Source organism: Hemitrygon akajei, chromosome 1, assembly GCF_048418815.1.
Source record: "Hemitrygon akajei chromosome 1, sHemAka1.3, whole genome shotgun sequence".
NCBI classification, from domain to species: Eukaryota; Metazoa; Chordata; class Chondrichthyes; order Myliobatiformes; family Dasyatidae; genus Hemitrygon; species Hemitrygon akajei.
Genome location: NC_133124.1, coordinates 205,387,636 through 205,406,590, shown reverse-complemented (window position 1 = coordinate 205,406,590; position 18,955 = coordinate 205,387,636). Strand labels below are relative to the sequence as shown.

Sequence of the window (18,955 nt, the reverse complement as noted above, 5' to 3'; positions counted from 1 at the left end):
TAAGTCCACTAAACTCCTTTGTTGAACAAGTGGCCAAATCAGTGACCAAATCCTCATCGGTATCCTCAGTCAATGGCAATGAGGTGTTACAGATGATTCTTGTACCCTAGGGAAAGGGCTCCAAGTGTGTGTGTTTAGGAGCCTTTCCTTTTGTTGTGTCCAGGTGGCTGGATCCCTTAGGCTTAGCTACAAGAGTCCCCGACTGCTTGGGCATCTCCTTGGTCTTCACCTGAACTTGAGATTCCCTCTCCCTAACTTCAGCACAACCCCGACTTGACAGGGTCGGGACTTGCACAGTCCTGTTGGTCGGGACCAGCTTGTCAGTCATTGAGGGTAGGACTGGGTCTCCAGAAAGCTTCAGGGTACCCAGCCCCCTTGTTGGTCATTGGTCTCGGGAGAGTCTGGGGTTCGGATCCCCACACTGCAAACATACTCTCTTACAATGACTGAACCAAGCAATGATTCTCCCTTCTTTCCATTTCACAGAGGGTTATGCTGGGACAGCCAGGGGTGTCTAAGGGTCAGGGGTTAGAGAGGCAAGTCATTGATTTAGAAACTAATATCCTCCACATCTGTTCTCATCTGCAAGACCATTGATCCATTGCTGGATCTTCCCGGAACCTAGTGGACGGCCGTCAAAGACAATTGCGGGCATAGACTGACTCAACTTTCACAGTGGTATTGTTGAGCCAACAGGTGGTCCCCAAGACAAGAAATTGCCATTTGCCCCAGAGTCCACAAAAGTCTTCACCTCTCTTTGGTTCTTACCCCAGCAGATCTCCGCCTTCACTATGAGACCTGAATCCATGGGGTTGGGAGTGGTGGCAGCTACCGTCACAGTCCTTCTGGCATTGGATAGTCTTAGCAGATCCCCAGGAAGCTGCACTCTCGGACTTGCGGCTACTGAAGACCTGGCTCCCCGCAGTAATGGCAGCAGCCTTGACTCTGATGCCAGGACCTCTCATCCGGCGGAGAGCCTAGTGCAGCCGATTTGCATGAGATCTTGAGCAGGAGATGGGCTGGTCATGGTCCAAGGTCAAGGCTGCTGCCATTACTGCAGGGAGCCAGGTCTTCTGTAGCCACAAGTCCGAGAGTGCAGCTTCCTGGGGATCTGCTAAGACTATCCAATGCCAGAAGGACTGTGACGGTAGCTGCCACCACTCCCAACCCCATGGATTCAGGTGTCACAGTGAAGGTGGAGATCTGCTGGGGAAAGAACCAAAGAGAGGTGAAGACTTTTGTGGACTCTGGGGCAAATGGCAATTTCTTGTCTTGGGGACCACCTGTTGGCTCAACAATACCACTGTGAAAGTTGAGTCAGTCTATGCCTGCAATTGTCTTTGACGGCCGTCCACTAGGTTCTGGGAAGATCCAGCAATGGAACAATGGTCTTGCAGATGAGAACAGGTCCAAGGTCGAGGAGTGGAACTGCAGAGCACTGAGTTCAGGCTCGGGCTAGCCCTCTTCGACCTCTTGATGTAGTCCCACTTTCGCTCTGCCAGACCATTATCGAGATGAATGGACTGGTCGATCAGAACCTCTAAGACCTCCCAAAGCAAGGGCATTCTGGAAATCGCAGCAGCATAGAGTGGCCAAGGCGTCCCTATTCCAGACACTCTTTTAGGCTAAGGTTCGAAACTTGATAGCGTAGCTGGGTGCTGATAAATGCCTTGTCGTAGCTTCATCATACGGTCTGAGGCTTGGCTTTCTCCAGCAGGGTGATGGAACACCTTGCTCATGGCGGCCATGATTCCTCTGAATCTGAGCAAACCTCCAACCTTCATTCCCAGTGCAAGGTGGCCCAGGCCAGGGCACTCTCAGTCAGAAGAGAGATGATGAAGGCCACCTTTCTGTGCTCCTAAGGGAACCAGGACAGCTGGAGTTCGAGCAGTGAAGCATTGAGTGAGGAAGCCACAGCAAGAACCTGGGTCACCATCGAATATCTCCGCAGCTGGAAGATGTACTGACTCCACAGAGCCACTGACTGGCTCTCCCAAGCGACTCTGGCTTCTCCCTTGCAAAATCTGATGAGCAGCTACCTGGAGGTCGTGAATCTCCAGGCTCTGTTGGGTTCATGTTGGCTCAATCGTAAAGTGACACGAGATGCTTTGGACCCAAATGCTGGAGCTTTTGAAGCAACAAATGAGACATTGTATCAAACTAGACAAATGCTAGACAATATCTCTAGTTGGGCGTACCATTGAACACCAAACCTCAGGTCAGGTGCTCTTTAAATACTCAATTCTTGTCACAAAAGAATGACTGCCACTTAGCGGGATGGTTCTGAAGCATTAAAGGGGCTGTGCCAGCTCTCTATACGCCAGGGAGTTAAACCCTGGGAACTGACTAGGTTGGGGGCGTCTTGTAACACCTTCCTGCTTTTAGTCATTATCCATTTGTCAAATATTTATCAACCTCAGATTTAAAGGTAATGACTAACTTGGAATTAATTACGATTGGAATTTCTACCGGTCCTTGCGTTTTGAATTGCCTCCTGTACAACCTGACCAGTGCTAATTCCTGTCACTACCAATCGCTATACACCTGACCCCATTCAACACCCCGCCACTCATCCCTCAGCTCTGAGCTCCCTACCCAATGAAAATGGATTCCCTCACTCCTACTTATTACCCTTAAGATGAGGGTTAGTTATTGAGGGAAAATTCAAGTTTTCAGGACAGTCTGCTATTGACTGAAGTGAGAGAAACTAGGCTGTGTCATCTCCTGCAGTAACCCTGGAGCTTTCTGTTCTCCCAAATCTGAGGTGGCTTTGCTCTGCCACTGCTCATGGCCGAGCTTCTCTCCATACATTCTGCCCGACCTGCCGTGATCCTCCTGCATTCTGTGTGTGTCGCTCAAAATTTCCAGCATCTGCAGAACCTCTTGTGTTAAACCACCACTCAGTCACATGCCCCCTCTCAGTATTTCCCATGTCCACTCAACCCTCTAGCTCTTCCTATTCCCACACCCCACTCCATCCCTACAACATCCCTCCTTCCCTTCTCTTCCTGCTTAGACTGTGGCTGCCCCTGCCACCTGATCTCTCCCAGGACCACACAATAGTTCTGAATTACCTAAGGCTGTTGTCCCCTCAGTCCCTGCTGTCTCCCCGCGGTTACGCAGAACCGGTCCCCGTACTGGTGGTAAACTCACTCTCAACCTGGACAGCACATTCCAGCAGAGATGATCTGGTCAGCAGTCAGTCCTTTGCAGAAGCATTGTACTCACTCTGAACGCACAGGCCTTCTGTACAGTTCTCCGATTCCTGCCCCAGTCCCTCGCAGAACTTTCCGCCGTACCTCGGCTCGGGAGCCACGCATGCGCGCACCCGCTGGTGTTCACACTCGGGGGAGCATGCTGACCATCTGTTCCAGGGCTCCCAGCCCCCGTCCACTTTGAAAGAAGAAAGAGAACCATTTCGTTTTAGTTTCCAGCGCGTTTCAGGCCGTAGGAGGCAAGATTCAAATCAGAATCAGGTTTAATATCACCGGCATCTGTCGTGAAATTTGATACATACATCAACACTCAGTGGCCATTTTATGAGGTACACCTGCACGTTAATGTAAATATCTATTCAGCCAATCATGTGGCAGTATCTCGATGCATAAAAGCGTGCAGATATGGTCATCATATCTCTGACTGGGTGATGCCAAGGTTATCGCGAGTGGTAATGACTTAGAAAGAGAGAGAAAACAAAGAGAATGGTAACGCTATAAAGTGCAAGTCAGGGGTGTTTGGTGCCCAGCAGACGAGACAATGTCAACACAGAGAGGAAACCAGAGTTAATATCTCAGGTCAACGACTAACAGCAGAGATTTGATTTAAGCGGAGAGAGTGAGTTACCTGAAATTATTGAATCTGACATGCCGTCTGGAATGCTGCAATATGCCAGATGGAAAAGCAGGTGTGTTGATATGGTTCCATCCTTCTTGTCTGCCTGTTCATCACCACTAACCAATTGAAACCATTGTTCAAATGTCAAAAGCATTGGAACGAGCGAGAGCAGGGACAGCACCAAACATTATGAGAGGGCACAGCCAAGTTAGGGAGGTGTAAACTTTTCCCCATCGCAGGGGCGCCTATAGTCAGAAGGCATAGGTTGAAAACAAAGAACGAAGATGATACAAGGAAGATTTTTTTTCACTTAGAAGGCAGATGGAGTTTAGAATGTGCTGACTGAGGGGCAGTGAAAACAGAATGTAGAACAATACAAGCCCTTTGGCCCACAATGTTGTGCTGCCCTTTTAACCTACTCTAAGACCAATCTACAACATAGAACATAACAACACCAGCCCTTCAGTCTATGAAGCTGTACTGACCTTTAAACTACTCTAAGGTGAATCTAAGCCCTCCATTTTCCTTTCATCCATTACTCTATGGATTGATTTAGTATGCCTGCAAGGCAATGAATCCCAGGTTTGTATATGGTGACATATATGTACTTTGATAATAAATTAACTTTGAACTTTGAAATTATGCTCCCTCCTATTAGCCATTTCCACCTTGGGAACAAAAAGTCTTTGTTGTACACTCTATCTATGTCTCTTATCATCTGGTACACAGGTTTCCCTGGCTATCCGAAGGTAGAGTGTTCCTATGAAACCGTTTGTAAGCTGAAATGTCGTAAGGTGAAGAAGCAATTACCATTAATTTATTTGTGAAAATTTTTTGAGCATTCCCAGACCCAAAAAATAACCTAACAAATCATACCAAATAACACATAAAACCTAAAATAACACAAACATATAGTAAAAGCAGGAATGATATGATAAATACACATCCTATATAAAGTAGAAATATTTTATGTACGGTGTAGTTTTACTTATCAAAATCGGGAAGACAGTGAGCTGATATCGGCACATACACGCATACGCACACACCTGCCCGCACAAGGCTTCATGTTCATGGTAGTTCTCGGAGTAAACACACGTATAAAGCGGGCGTCTTTTTTTTTCCGTAAAAGCGAAAATCCTCTTTGGTTAGCAAAATCAGGTACTAATGTAGGTCTTTCGTAACAGCGAGCTGTCATAAAGCGAACGTTCGAAAAACGGGGGCCACCTGTACCTCTATCAATTCTCATCCTCCTTTGCTCCAAAGAGAAAAAGCCCCAGCTTGCTCAACCTTTCCTCATAAGGCACACTGTTTAATCTCGGAGCATTCTAGTAAATCTCCTCTGCACCTTTTCTAAAGCTCTATATCCTATAATGAGAGGTCCAGGATGGAACACAATACTTCAAGTGTGGTCCAGACAGAGTTTTAGGCAGTGGAGGCAGAGACTCTCGTTTCAAGGGTACCTTGATGAATGTTTGAATCACTAAGACATGGAAGGCTACAGATCATGTGCTGATTACTGGGATTAACATGACTGGCGTGGGGCTCAGGGATCTGCTTTTGTGACTTACATTCTATGACTACAACTCTATATCCATCTTGAATTTGTGTAATCGGTAAAATGACAGCTCCTCCCAAGGTTCTGGAAATTAGTTCTGCATTGCAAACTCTCTCTAAGCAGTGAACTCAACCCTTTAAAATGTCCTCCTCAGTTGGAGATCAAGTGTAAAGCTATTACAATGCCAGCAATCAAGGTTCAATTCCGCCTCTGCCGGTGAGGAGTTTGTACATTCTCCCAGTGACTGTGTGGGTTTCAAAGCCAATGTAAGTTTATCATCAAAGTACCTATGTAGCATTTATGTCACCATGTACTCCCTTGAGATTCATTTCCTTGTAGGCATTTCCAGGAACATAGGGAAATACAATAGAATTTATGAGAACAATGACTGACAAACAACCATTTCCTTCGGTTGCTCTGGGTTCCAAACTTAAAAACCAACAGGTTAGTAGGTTCTCAGCAGGTCGGCAGCATCCGTGGAAACGAACAGTCAACGTTTCGGGACCCTCCGTCGGTCTCGGCTCGAATCGTTGACTGCTCGTTTCCACGGATGCTGCCCGACCTGCTGAGTTCCTCCAGCGTGTTGTGCGTGTTGCTTTGACCCCGGCATCTGCAGAGTACTTTGTGTTTAGGTTAGTCGGTTCATTGGTCACATGGGTGTTAGTGGGTGACACAGGCTCTTTTGGCCAGAAGGGCCTGTTACCATGGTGAGTTTCTTATAAAATAAAAAAAGTCAATTCAAAAGGCTTCTTGTACCCAGCACTGATGACTCTAACTCCATTAAAGAATCAAAACTGGCAGCAATTTTTAATTAGCATTTCAAATAAAGAGTGAAATACACATTTGAATTAAGTAGTTGCAATATCATAAACATTAAAAGTAAAATAAATATTTGAAATATTTATGTAAGGAATAAGCAGTTTATATATTCAGGGCTAATTAGTTTGCCGAGCAATAATTATGAATGAGCACACCACTAAAAAGACACCGAGATTTTCTATCAATAATTGTAAGATCTTTGGGTTATTTTCCTGTAGCATTAGTTTTTACAAAGGCTTAAATTCACATAATTTTAAGTGATTTTAGTTTGTTTGCAAACAGCTTGATAAACTTCACCAGATCCAGAGCAGCTATTTGGGATCTGGAAATTGTTATTACATGCACAAGTCATGAGGGAGGAAGAGGAGAAGAGAAGGAGTGAAAGGGTCACCAGATTGGGGCAAAACAACACAAGAAAAAAGAAGTGTGGGAGGGGGATATCGAGGGGAGCAGCTACCTGAACTTAGAGAAATCAATGTTTACAATTCTACCGCCAGGACTTAAGAACTTTTTAAAAGCTATTATTAATGCTTTTTGAGATGGTGATTTAGATACATATCATATTTTTTTACTGAGTTAAGTATTGTATGTAATTAGTTTTGCTACAACAAGTGTATGGGACATTGGAAAAAAGTTGAATTTCCCCATGGGGATGAATAAAGTATCTATCTATCTATCTATCTATGTTGAAGGGTCTGAACTGTTTATATTCCTCCATATGTTCCTCCGGCACTTTGTGTGTGTTGCTGAACATTTTCCACAATTGCAGAATTTCTTGTGATTCTCAAGTACCTATCCATCTCCCCTTTAAAGGTTCAGACTTATTATATTTCCACCACTCCTACAGGCTGCTCTGCGTATTAAAAATCTTTGTCCTGTGTCTACCCTGTATATTTAGATCATTGTGTGCCTCACTTAAATCAAAGGGGATTCCCTTGATCTACCTTGTCTTAGCTGGTCACTTTTCACTCTCTCCTTTCAAACATTTTGCTCAGCCCTGCAGAATAGGAAGAAGTCATCATCATTATGTGCCATGTCGTATGACGTGGCCAATTGTGGCCTTCCCTCTCATGATTGTTCTCAGCAAATTTTTCTGCAGAAGTGGGATGCCATTGCCTTCTTCTGGGCAGCGTCTTTACAAGAAGGGTGACCCCAGCCATTTTCAATAGTCTTCAGAGACGGTCTGCTTGGCGTCAGTGGTCAACTAACCAGGACTTGTGATATGCACCAGCTGCTCATTCGATCATCCACCACCTGCTCCCACGGTTTCGCGTGACCTTGATCGGGGGGGCTAAGCAGGTGCTACACCTTGCCCAAAGGTGACCTGCAGGCTAGCAGAAGGTAGATGCATCTTAGAGACCAATCTCCACCCAGCCACCCAGAAGATGTACATTTTAGGATGGGTTGGTTAAGTATTGGTACATATGAAAGAAAAGCATAAAATGATATATAGTTTGAGTTAAAAGATCTGGGTGATATTGGGTGGATTGTCTCCCTTGTTGCTTTCATAGATTCATCATGTTTTACAGCAGGGAAACAGGCCATTCAGCCCACTGAGCCTGTACCAACCAACTAGCACTCAGTTATACTAAAGAGTTCTTCTCTATGCCTTGTGGTACATTGGGCAGCAAACTTGCCACTTCTTTAGCATTTGTCAGTTTTTTATGAGGCGGAGTTGCTAACTCCACGCTCAACCCAGCATGGACGGAAAGCGTGCAAGGAGCCGGCCAGATTCGAACCCAGGACCACTCACTTTGAAGGCCGGAGCGGATGTCACTGCACCACCAGCTGGCTATACTCATTTATACAAATCCTAGCCTGTTCTCTCCATATCCTCTTGCTCCCCCCCACCCCACACGTCAGATTCTACAATTACAGTTACACTCTACGATTGCTGTTATTTGCCCCATCTTGGGGCTGAGGGAGGAAGCCAGGGCATCCACAAGAAACTCCACACAGACAGCGCCCGAGGTCAGTACTGGACCTGGCTCTGTTACTCTATTCCAGGGGTTGCCGTGGACCAAGGGGTCCACAGACACTAAGTTGGGAATCCCTGGTCTAATGTTATCCTGATGTGTAAGCGATACAGCACATACAAAACAAAAAATCACAGGGAAAATAGAAAGAAAATGGACAGGTACGGGTTAGTCGTGTTATGTGAGTGTTAGTTTCTGTGTAGGTCGAAAGCTGCTTCTACCGTGCCAGTCATCAATTGGCTCATTTAAAGGATGCAGCTTCTCTTCCCAGTGGTTGCCTTGTGTGCCATAGCACTGGTGTCTCGTTTCAGACGACTCAGGGTAGAAGAATAGCTCGTGCGGGAGGCTTGCTCTCTCTCCTGTTATCTCTGGGGGCTCTTCACTCTGAGGTTACAACCTGTGCTGAAGAACCATTGGGGAAGTTTGCTCCAGACTCGCACTCTTGGCCAACTGTTTGTAGACTATTTAGTTTAGTAGTTTGTGTAATTTGGGGGGACTTATAGATGTCAGGTTGAATCTTTTACTGTTGGTTAATAAATGATGAATATGCTTATTCATCATCGGGGTCTTCTGTGTCACTCAACAAACCCGTGAACCTGCTTCCATGCAAAAAGTTGACAGTGGAGCTGGCGTAGGCTGCCTTTCTTCTAAGCCTGTCAAGTCCTGACTGTACATGTACAACATGATAGAAAGGCTGAATTTGTAATATGCTCCAGCAGATTCCTACACTCCTCCGGATAATTTTGACATTGTGCAATAATATAAACTAATTCCTTTTTATTTGTCAGTGCTTTAGTTTTAATGAAACAGAATTATCATATGAAAAGGATTTATTTAAATCATGTTCATGAAACAGACACTTTTTCCCTGTCATGTTCTTAAAGCCCTGCTAAAGGCTGCTGAAACAAGGCTCGTTATTACATGAAGGTGCCTTGAGTGTACGAATCAGGAGATTAATTACATGATGGAAGGGTTACAAGGAGATATCTGGATCTTGAGGTTATAATGACAATTGGGTGTCGCGGTGACATAGCAGCCAGCACAACGCTGTTACAGCTCGGGGCGTTCTGGAGTTCAGAGTTCAATTCCGGCGCCATTCTGTAAGGAGTCTCTGTTCGTCCTCCCCGTGGAATGCGTGGGTTTTCCCAGGGTCCTCTGCTTTCCTCCCACAGTCCAAAGGCTAAGGGCAGCACGGTAGCGTAGTTAGCACAACGCTTTACTGTTCCTGCGACACAGGTTCAATTCCTGCTGCTGGCTGTAAGGACTTCTTCGTACGTTCTCCCCATGACCACATGGGTTTCCTCCGGGTGCAAAGATGTACGGTTGGCAGGTTAATTGGTCATTGTAAATTATCCCGTGATTAGGCAAGCATTAAATTGAGGGATTGCTAGGCGGCACAGCTCGAAGGGCCAGAAGGGCCTACTCCATGCTGTATCTCAATTAAATAAAAGAGATGACCTGGGTTATTTAATTGGTCATTGTAAATTGTACCATGTTTATGTTGGGGTTAATCGGGTTTGTTGGGGGTTGTCGAGGCAGCAAAACTGGAAGGGCCAGTAGGTCCTACTCTGCGCTATTTCGCTAAATTAAAATAAATAAGTAGAATGATAGTGAAACTATCAATGTTTGTCATGACTGTGCCTGGAAAATGGCCAAAATCTTGGCAGTTCTAAGGTCCAAAAGTTTCTGTCAATGATTCTCTCCAGCTCCACGTTAGAAAATAAGAGCATAAGAAATAGGAGCAGGAGTAGGCCACCTGGACCGTCAAACCTGCTCCGCCATTCAATAAGATCATGGCTGATCTGGCCAGGGACTCATCTCCACCTACCTGCCTTTTCCCCAAAACCCTTAATTTCTCTACTATGCAAAATTCTATCCTACCTGGTCTTAAATATATTTATTGAGGTAACCTCCTCTACCATTTCATTGGGCAGAGAATACCACAGATTCACCACCCCCTGGAAAATGCAGTTCCTCCTCATCTCCGTCCTAAATCTTCTCTCCCGAATCTTGAGGCTATGTCCCCTAGTTCTAGTGGAAACAACTTTCCTGCCTCTATTTTATGTTGCCTCATAATTTGATATGTTTCTATAAGATCTCCTCTCATTCTTCTGAATTCCAGCGACTCCAGTCCCAGGTGACTCAATCTCTCCTCATAGATTAACCCCCTCATCTCTGGAATCAACATGGTGAACCTCCTCCAAAGCCAGTGTATCCTTCCTCCTTAAAAGTTGCACTTTTAAGCCTCCTCCCCCACTACCTTCAGGCTTAATTTCATCTTCTTCCATTCACATCTCTTCCAGACGACCTTTACACCTGCTCTCAGCTGACACCACCACCTCTTCCTTCATTCAAACTCTCTAGATCTACATACTACCACTGACCTTACTGTTTATTCTCTCCATGACCTTTTCTCTCCTCTTGACTTACTCTAAAACTTGTTTCTAGTTGGTTTGGTCCAGCTGCTCCTGTTTCTTCCCACATTCCACACATACGGGTTAGGGGGTAAATTGGTCACATGGGTATAATTAGGCGGTGCAGGCTCTATTGGTTGTTACCGTGCTATATCTCTAATTAAAGCACATCATTGGATGTAGTTCTTAGCAGTTCTGAAGAGAGGTCATCATCCTGAAAGGTTTTTCCCTCTGCACCAGACTCAATTGCTGAGGATATCCACCAAGTTTGATTTTTGTTTCTGGTATCCAACATTTGCAGCACTTTTTATGAGAAGAGAGACCGCGATGGGTTTGTGGGAACCATCTGCCTCATTTATTATTATGCACAGTGGTGTTGGTTTGCAAAACCAATGATGTTTGGTTGGGATGTTTTTGATTCATGTTTTCTTGGTTGGAGTCACACTCATACTGCACGAAGACAGGCCCCTTGCGCCAATGAGAACATGCAGCCAACAGTCATCCATCTAAACCTCTCCCATGCTTTTCTTCTCATACAGTCCTCTTCAAAAGTCTTAGATTTATATATATATATACACACACACACACACACATATATACACACATGGATAGATAGTTAGATAGATAGATTGCTAGAGCCAGGGTGCCTAAGACTTTTACACACTACTGTACATTGATTACAATAGGAAGGTGTTTGTGAAACTAAAGTAAAAGTGCTTAGTATTAGTTCAGTAATATTAAGTGTTACTTGGTAACTGGGAAAACATAATATATATAGTACTATGTAAAAGTCTTGGGCACATATATATAGTTAGGGTGCCTAAGATTTTGCACAGTTTTGTATTTGTCAATGAGGAGCAGAGAGCAAGTTTGTAAATCTGGCGGGAGCAAGGGTTGTTGGGAATAGAGAGGGTGGAGCGACGTGGAGGGGTATGGGACAGGTGGCAGCGAAGGAGTGCCAGAAGTGGGGATTGGTGAGGGTGCAGACACACCCAGCCTTGAGACACCAGGCAAGGTTATTTGATTCTATACAATTGGTTTATTGATCATTATGGAATGTCTCTCTGGTGCTTCCCACTCTCTCCCCTCTCTCTCCTCCCCTTTTCCCAACCATGGTTACCCTCTCCCTGCCCCATTCCCACTCTTAGTCTGCAATAAAGACATATCAGAATCAGGTTTATCATCACTGACAAATGTTATGAAATTTGTTTCTTTTTGCAGCAGCAGTACAGAGTAATACATAAAATCACTACAGTACTGAGCAAAAATCTTAGGCTCCCCAGCTATATGTGTACGTGCCTAAGACCTTTGTACAGTACTGTACTCCCATGTGCTCATCCATATTTTACCCTTATCTACCCCAGCATCAGTGGGCAGTGAGCAATTAACCTACCAATCTGTAGGTCTTTGGGACGTGGGAGGAACCAGAGCACACAGAGAAAGCCCACGTGATCACTAGGGGAACATACCGACAGCACTGGAGGTCAGGATTAAACCACGGGTGCAGGGGCCATGAGGCTTTGCCTCGACAAGCTATGGAACTGCGTCTCTCTATGGTCTGTTGTTTAGAGGTAATGATTTGTCTCTACAAAAGAAAGTGAAGGAATGAAGGTATTGGGGCAAATTTTGCAAGCTATGCTCAGGCATTCCAAAGGGAATAGTCGGCTCTCAGGTCAGTATGTCCTTGATCTACGCCGGCCAGTCCAGTGGGACCTGAGGGACTGCTGGCAGATGCATCACTCCGCTCCGTCACTGCTTCCATTTGGATGCCAGCAACACATGGCTAGAAAGCCGGAACGTGTGCAGAGCACAGGGATGCTGCGTGGGACTCGAGGGAATGAGTTATAGAAAGAGGATGGAACTTTTTCATTGGAGTGTAGGAAAATTAGATTGAGGTGTATAAAAATATGAATGATGTACATGGGGTAAACACATAGTCTCTATCTGAGAGATGGGAAATCAAGAACTGCAGGATATACAGTACTGTGCAAAAGAACATATATATAGTTAGGGTGTCTAATACTTTTGCACAGTACTACACATTCACAGTGAATCCGAATCAGAATCAGGTTTATTATCTCCGGCATGTGATGTGAAATTTGTTAACTTAGCAGCAGCAGTTCAACGCAATACATAATCCAGCAGAGTGAGAGAAAAAAAATAAATAAAATAAACATAATAATAAATAAACAAGTAAATCAATTACATATGTTGAATAGATTTTAAAGAATGTGCAAAAACAGAAACACTGTATATTAAAAAAAGTGAGATAGTGTCCAAAGCTTCAATGTCCATTTAGGAATCGGATGGGGAAAAAGCTGTTTCTGAATCGCTGAGTGTGTGCCTTCAGGCTTCTGTACCTCCTACCTGATGGTAGCAATGAGAAAAGGGCATGCCTTGGGTGCTTGAGGTCCTTAATAATGGACGCTGCCTTTCTGAGACACCGCTCCCCGAAGATGTCCTGGGCACTGTAGGCTAGTACCCAAGATGGAGCTGTCTAGATTTACAATCTTTGGCAGCTTCTTGTGCAGTAGACCCTCCATACCAGACAGTAATGCAGCCTCACATGGTACATCCGTAGAAGTTTTGGGTGTATTTGTTGACATGCCAAATCTCTTCAAACTCCTAATGAAGTATAGTCACTGTCTTGCCTTCTTTATAACTGCATCAATATGTTGGGACCAGGTTAGATCCTCAGAGATCTTGACACCTAGGAACTTGAAGCTGCTCACTCGCTCCACTTCTGTTCCCTCTATGAGGATTGGTATGTGTTCCTTCATCTTACCCTTCCTGAAGTCCACAATCAGCTCTCTCGTCTTACTGATGTTGAGTGCCAGGTTGTTGCTGCGGCACCACTCCACTAGTTGGCATATCTCAATCTTGTACGCCCTCTCGTCACCACCAGAGTTTCTACCAACGATAAGGTTGTATCCTCAGCAAATTTATAGATGGTATTTGAGCTATGCCGAGCCACAATATCATGTGTATATAGAGAGTAGAGCAGTGGGCTAAGCATTCACCACTGAGGCGCGCCAGTGTTGAATGTCAGCAAGGAGGATATGTTATCACCAATCCACACAGACTGTGGTCTTCCGGTTAGGAAGTTGAGGATCCAATTGCAGAGGGAGGTACAGAGGCCCAGGTTCTGCAACTTCTCAATCAGGATTGTGGGAATGATGGTATTAAATACTGAGCTATAATCAATGAACAGAATCCTGACGTAGGTGCTTGTGTTGTCCAGGTGGTCTAAACCCGAGTGGAGAGCCATTGAAACTGTACCATTGAGAGGGGGGAGATTTAATAGGAACTTGAAGGGCAACTTTTACACCCTGAGTTGGTATACATACATGGACCAACTACTAGAGCAGGTGCATTAACAATGTTTAAAAGGTATTTGGACAGGACCACGGATCAGAAGGGTTTAGGACAGGGGTCCCAACCATTCTTATGCCATAGACTTCTATCATTAACCGAGGGGTCCATGGATCTTGGATTGGGAACTCTTGGTTTAGAGGAATGAGGGCTGAACATGGGCAAATGGGTCTAGCTTGAATGGGCATCTTAGCAACACACACAAAAATGCTGGAGGAACTCAGCAGGCCAGGCAGCATCTAGAAAAAGAGTATAGCCGATATTTCAGCCTGAAACATCAACTAAACTCTTTTTCTAGATGCTGCCTGCCTGGCCTGCTGAGATCCTCCAGCGTTTTTGAGTGTTGCTCGGATTTCCGGCATCTGCAGATTTTCTCTTGTTTTTGATTGGATGGGAATCTTGGTCAGCATGAACTAGTTGGGCTGAGCGGTCTGTTACTGTGCTGTAAGATTCATATTTAATCCTGTTAGAATCTCCCATCTTTATGCTTTATAACCTCACTCTATGCTCCAGTATCAACCAGACCAGTAGATCAGAGACATTTAGAAACATCTTTAGCCCCTCACAGAATTTGACAGCAGGCTAAGCTCAGTGCCCTAGCCTTGTTCACAGTTACAAAAGTGATTTTGATGTTGGGGATTTACAGACTCAGGGATCAGGAACATTTTTAAAAAATTTGTTCATTCACAGGATTTAGATGTTGCTGGCAACTAACTGTCAGCATTTGAAGTCCATCAGTTAACCTGCCTGAACTGAGGAGGTAGTCAAGAGTCTTGAGTCTGGAATCACATATAGACAACACTGGGTAAGGACATTTGTAAATCAGATGGATTTTCGCAGCAATCCGGATAACATCACAAGTTTTTTTTCTTGGTTCATTACTTGAATGTAAATTCTCCAGTTGCCATGGAGAGGATTAAGCTTACATCTCTGAACCACTACACTGCTGCTATTTTAGTTATTGAACCAAACTGCTCTTGTCCCCCATTTTCAGAGGCCTGTTTCTAACTTTTCTGCCTAGATTGCCCAACAAATAGAAATAATTTCTTTCCTCTTACCCGATACTTCAGTAATTGAACAAAAAATTGCAATGGAGCATCTAAATTTCAAAGCCTTGCTTATGCAGCAATGTTTACAATTTAACCCTTGGTGCTCAAGATCCAGCTATCAATTCCACACTATCTCCAACGCTGATTCATCCTACCTAACTTGTATCGGCCAAAATTGAAGCAGAGCTCAGAGTTTGCCATACACAAGGCAATAGAACATAAATGGGTATCCTTAGGATATTCTTCAGAGTCCACCATTCGTGTGACCTAGTAACCTGTTACAGTAAATGAATAATTGAAAGTAATACAGTATGTTTCCATTTATCATTGAACTGAGACAGAATCATAAGAATCCCTGATAATTAATTGTGAAGTTTCAGTAGGTTTGATTTATAGCTACCATCTGCACACTCAAGTCACCTTGCTCTGTCCAATATGACTGATTGTGCCTATAACGCTCCATGATATCAGCGATCCTCCAATTGATGTGCACTTTCAAAGCCAGCAGGGAACAGTGGACTAAATAGCCTCCTTTACCATTGCAGTATCCTCAATGGAAACTCTAAGTGATGAGCTGTGTTGGAAATCACTGTTTTAAAAGTACATTTCATAAGATATTAGATGAATTAATGTAACACTATAGTTGTAGTATAATTACTTGAACATTTACTGAAGTTGTATTTTAATTATAACTTGTACTATTTAAACAAACTCCTGTATTCTTCACAGTATGTGGTGGTTCTTACTGGAGGAGGTACAGCAATTACATCTTTCATTGGCTAAGTATGAGCACATGACACATGATGCAATTGGGCAACCATTGATTGGTTTATTTTTATCTAAGGAATTTCTGTTGGCTGGATTATAAAAGATTTTTCAGAGGTGTCATCTTCATCTTCACTTTTTATCTTCACCTACTTCATTCATCCCTGTTTTGTTTCTCAACACTTTACTTTGTTTGCTTAGTATTTGTATATCTGTTTGTATTTTAAAATAAACAATCACTAAGAACTAAGACTGCTCGCTCTTCTTAACTCCTGGAAGAACCCTGAGGATCAAAACAATAACAGGGACACAACAGCTGCTTCCCAGGGGCACGTCATAATTGGTTGAAATATTGAAGGAACTGACAAAAACATGTGCTTGGTCAATAATGGTAGATATGAAGAAACAATAGAAGACCATCCACAGAAGATTCTGCAGATGCTGAAAATCAGGAACAACTCAAAACAACATACAGCATCGATGGGGGGAGATTGACGATCGATGAGTCCCTTCATCAGGACTGGAAGAAATACAGAATAAAAAGAGTGGGGGAGGGGGAGAAGCACAAGCTGGCAGGTAATGAGGAAGGTGGGCGGGTGGGGCAGGGGAATGAAGCAAGAAGCTGGGAGGCGATAGGTGGATGTGGTAAAGGGCTGAAGAAGAAGCAATCTGATAGGAGATGACAGCAGACAATGGAATAAAAGGAAGGAGATGAAGAACCAAAAATAGATGGTGGGCAAGTCATGAGGGGAGCAGAGGGTGATGAGAAGCAGTGAGGTGGGAGAGGGGTACACAGGGGGAAACAAAGGTGAGTGGTTACCGGAAGTTAGGGCTAGGGCTTTACTCTCTGGAGAGAAGGAGGATGAGAGGAGACATGATACAGGATATTAAGAGGAATATATAGAGTGGACAGCCAGTGCCTCTGCTCTAGGGCACCACTGCTCAATACAAGAGGACATGGCTTTAAGGTAAGGGTGGGAAGTTCAAGGGGGATATTAGAGGAAGGTTTTTTACTCAGAGAGTGGTTGATGTGTGGAATGCACTGCCTGAGTCAGTGGTGGAAGCAGATACACTAGTGAAATTTAAGAGACTACTAGACAGGTATATGGAGGAATTTAAAGCGGGTGTTATATGGGAGGCAGGGTTTCAGGGTTGGAACAACATTGTGGGCCGAAGGGCCTGTACTGTGCTGTACTATTCTATGTTCTAAGTTAGACGAATACAGTACAGTGCAAAAGTCTTAGGCACACAAACATATAGCTCGGGTGTCTATGACTTTTTCACAGTACTGTTATTGGTTTAACTAGGAAGGTGGTTGGGAAACAGAAATAAGAGTACTTAGCTGTGTATTAGATCAGTAGTATTAAGTGGTTAACTGCTAACTGAAAAGACATGATATACAGTACAATGCCTTAACAATATATATATATATATATGTGCCTAAAATGTTTGCACAGTACTGTAGATGTTAATGCTGCCAGACTGGAGAATACCAAGATGGAATGTATAACGTTGCTTCTCCAACCAGCTCTTGTCCTCATTGTGGCAGCAGAGGAGGCTGTGAACAGATATGTGGGTGTGGGAATGGGAAGTGGAATTGAAATGGGTGACCACTAGGAGATCCTGGCTGTTACCATGGACAGAGTGAGGGTGCTTATTGAAACAGGCCCCAATCTGCGTCAGGTCTCATTGATTTAAAGGAGGCAGCACCAGGGACACCAGGTACAATAGGTGACCCCAACAGACTTGCACGTAAAGCTCCACGCGGATGGACTGCTCGTGGCCCTGAGAGAGGAGGTGTAGGGGCAGGTGTAGCACTTGTCACACTTGCGGGGAGAGTTGCCAGGAGGGAGGTCAGTGGGGAGGGATGACCAGACAAGGAAGTTGCAGGGAGAGAAGTCCCAACAAAAGGTAGGGGTGGTGAGGGGAGAAGGTAATGCTTGGTGATGGGATCTTGCTGGAGGTGGCGGAAGCCGCTGAGAATGATGTGTTGCATTGTGGAGGCTCGTGGTGTAGATGAGGACAAGGGAACCCGACCCCTACTATGTTGGGGTGGGATGGGGTGAGCAGGTGAGCAGGAAATGGAAGAGATGGAGGTGAGTGCAGCTTTTATAGTAGTGGTAGGAAAGCTCCATTTTCTGGAAAAGTCCTGGAATGGAAAACCTCATCCTGAGAGCTGGTGGATGTGGATGCAGAGGAACTGACTGGTGACCATCTGGTCTAGTCTGAGAGATCAGCTGATGGAGTAACCAGTGCACAGTGGCTCTGGGCAAGCGCTGAGGTCCTCCGAGGAAGTGAGAGTCGGTGTTGGGCATAGATTGAGGTGTCTCTGTAGGAGAAGTAGCCCACAGTTTAATTAGAGGGCATCTACCATCATCCTTTGAAGTGAACAGTTATCCATCCTCTTGTAAAAGATGGGCGATAGGGTGGAGATATGTCACTACCAACCGAGGTGTAAGGTGATCCTTCTCTCCACTCGCCTGTAGGTTACCCTTAAGAAAGGTGTAGCACCTGGTTAACCCCCCCCCCCCCCCACCGAATCAAGGTCTGGTGAAGCCATGGGAACAGGTAGTGAGTGGTCGTATGAGCAGCCGGTGCGTATCACAAGTCCTGGTTATGCGACCCGCTGACGCCAGGCAGACAATCTCTGAAAGTGTTGATAATGCCTGGGGACACCCATCTTGGTCACGGCTGGAAAATGAGTGCGCCTTCGGGGTTCTGAGGCTTTGTGACCCTGGGGATGAGTCAATCCTACGCCAGTGTTGCAGGAGGAAAATGGAACATTCAGAAGAGTGGATCAGCTGTCAGGGGCTCTGTGCTCGGTGAATCGCGTACCCTCTCTCTCTTCCTCTCATTGGTGGTGGGGGGGGGGGGGGGGGAAGAGCTGGTTGCTGATTCTTGAATCAGAGAAGTTGTGAAAAAGCAACGCAGCACCGTAACTCAGTGAGTTGTGTTGGTCTCCCCTCTTGCTGTGAAAGGGTTTCACCTCTCTGTCCTTTTATTAGCGGGAGAGAGAGAGAGATAGATAGCCTGTGATATGTTGAATTGTCCGCTGAACAACTAGTTTTTATTGTAGTGCCAAACATGGTCTTCCTTGAGGGTTTTGCTGTTGCTTGCTTGGTGGGTGGAGGGTGCTGATGCATTTTTTTGCAGAAATAAGTGGGGGAGGGG

General features: G+C 44.9%; 1 protein-coding gene across 7 annotated transcripts in view; it reads right to left on the bottom strand.

Annotated features, from left to right (window-relative positions):
- LOC140734734 (netrin receptor UNC5D-like) overlaps positions 1-18,955 on the bottom strand; it is an 820,373-nt gene that overhangs the window by 222,019 nt on the left and 579,399 nt on the right. For 6 of the 7 annotated variants that reach the window (XM_073059143.1, XM_073059196.1, XM_073059151.1 and 3 more), the window contains exon 7: positions 3,229-3,393. The exons of the other annotated variant lie outside the window; for it this stretch is intronic. In XM_073059143.1, the coding sequence (XP_072915244.1) occupies positions 3,229-3,393 (165 nt within the window). The remainder of the gene's footprint in view (positions 1-3,228; positions 3,394-18,955) is intronic. 7 annotated transcript variants of the gene reach the window in all.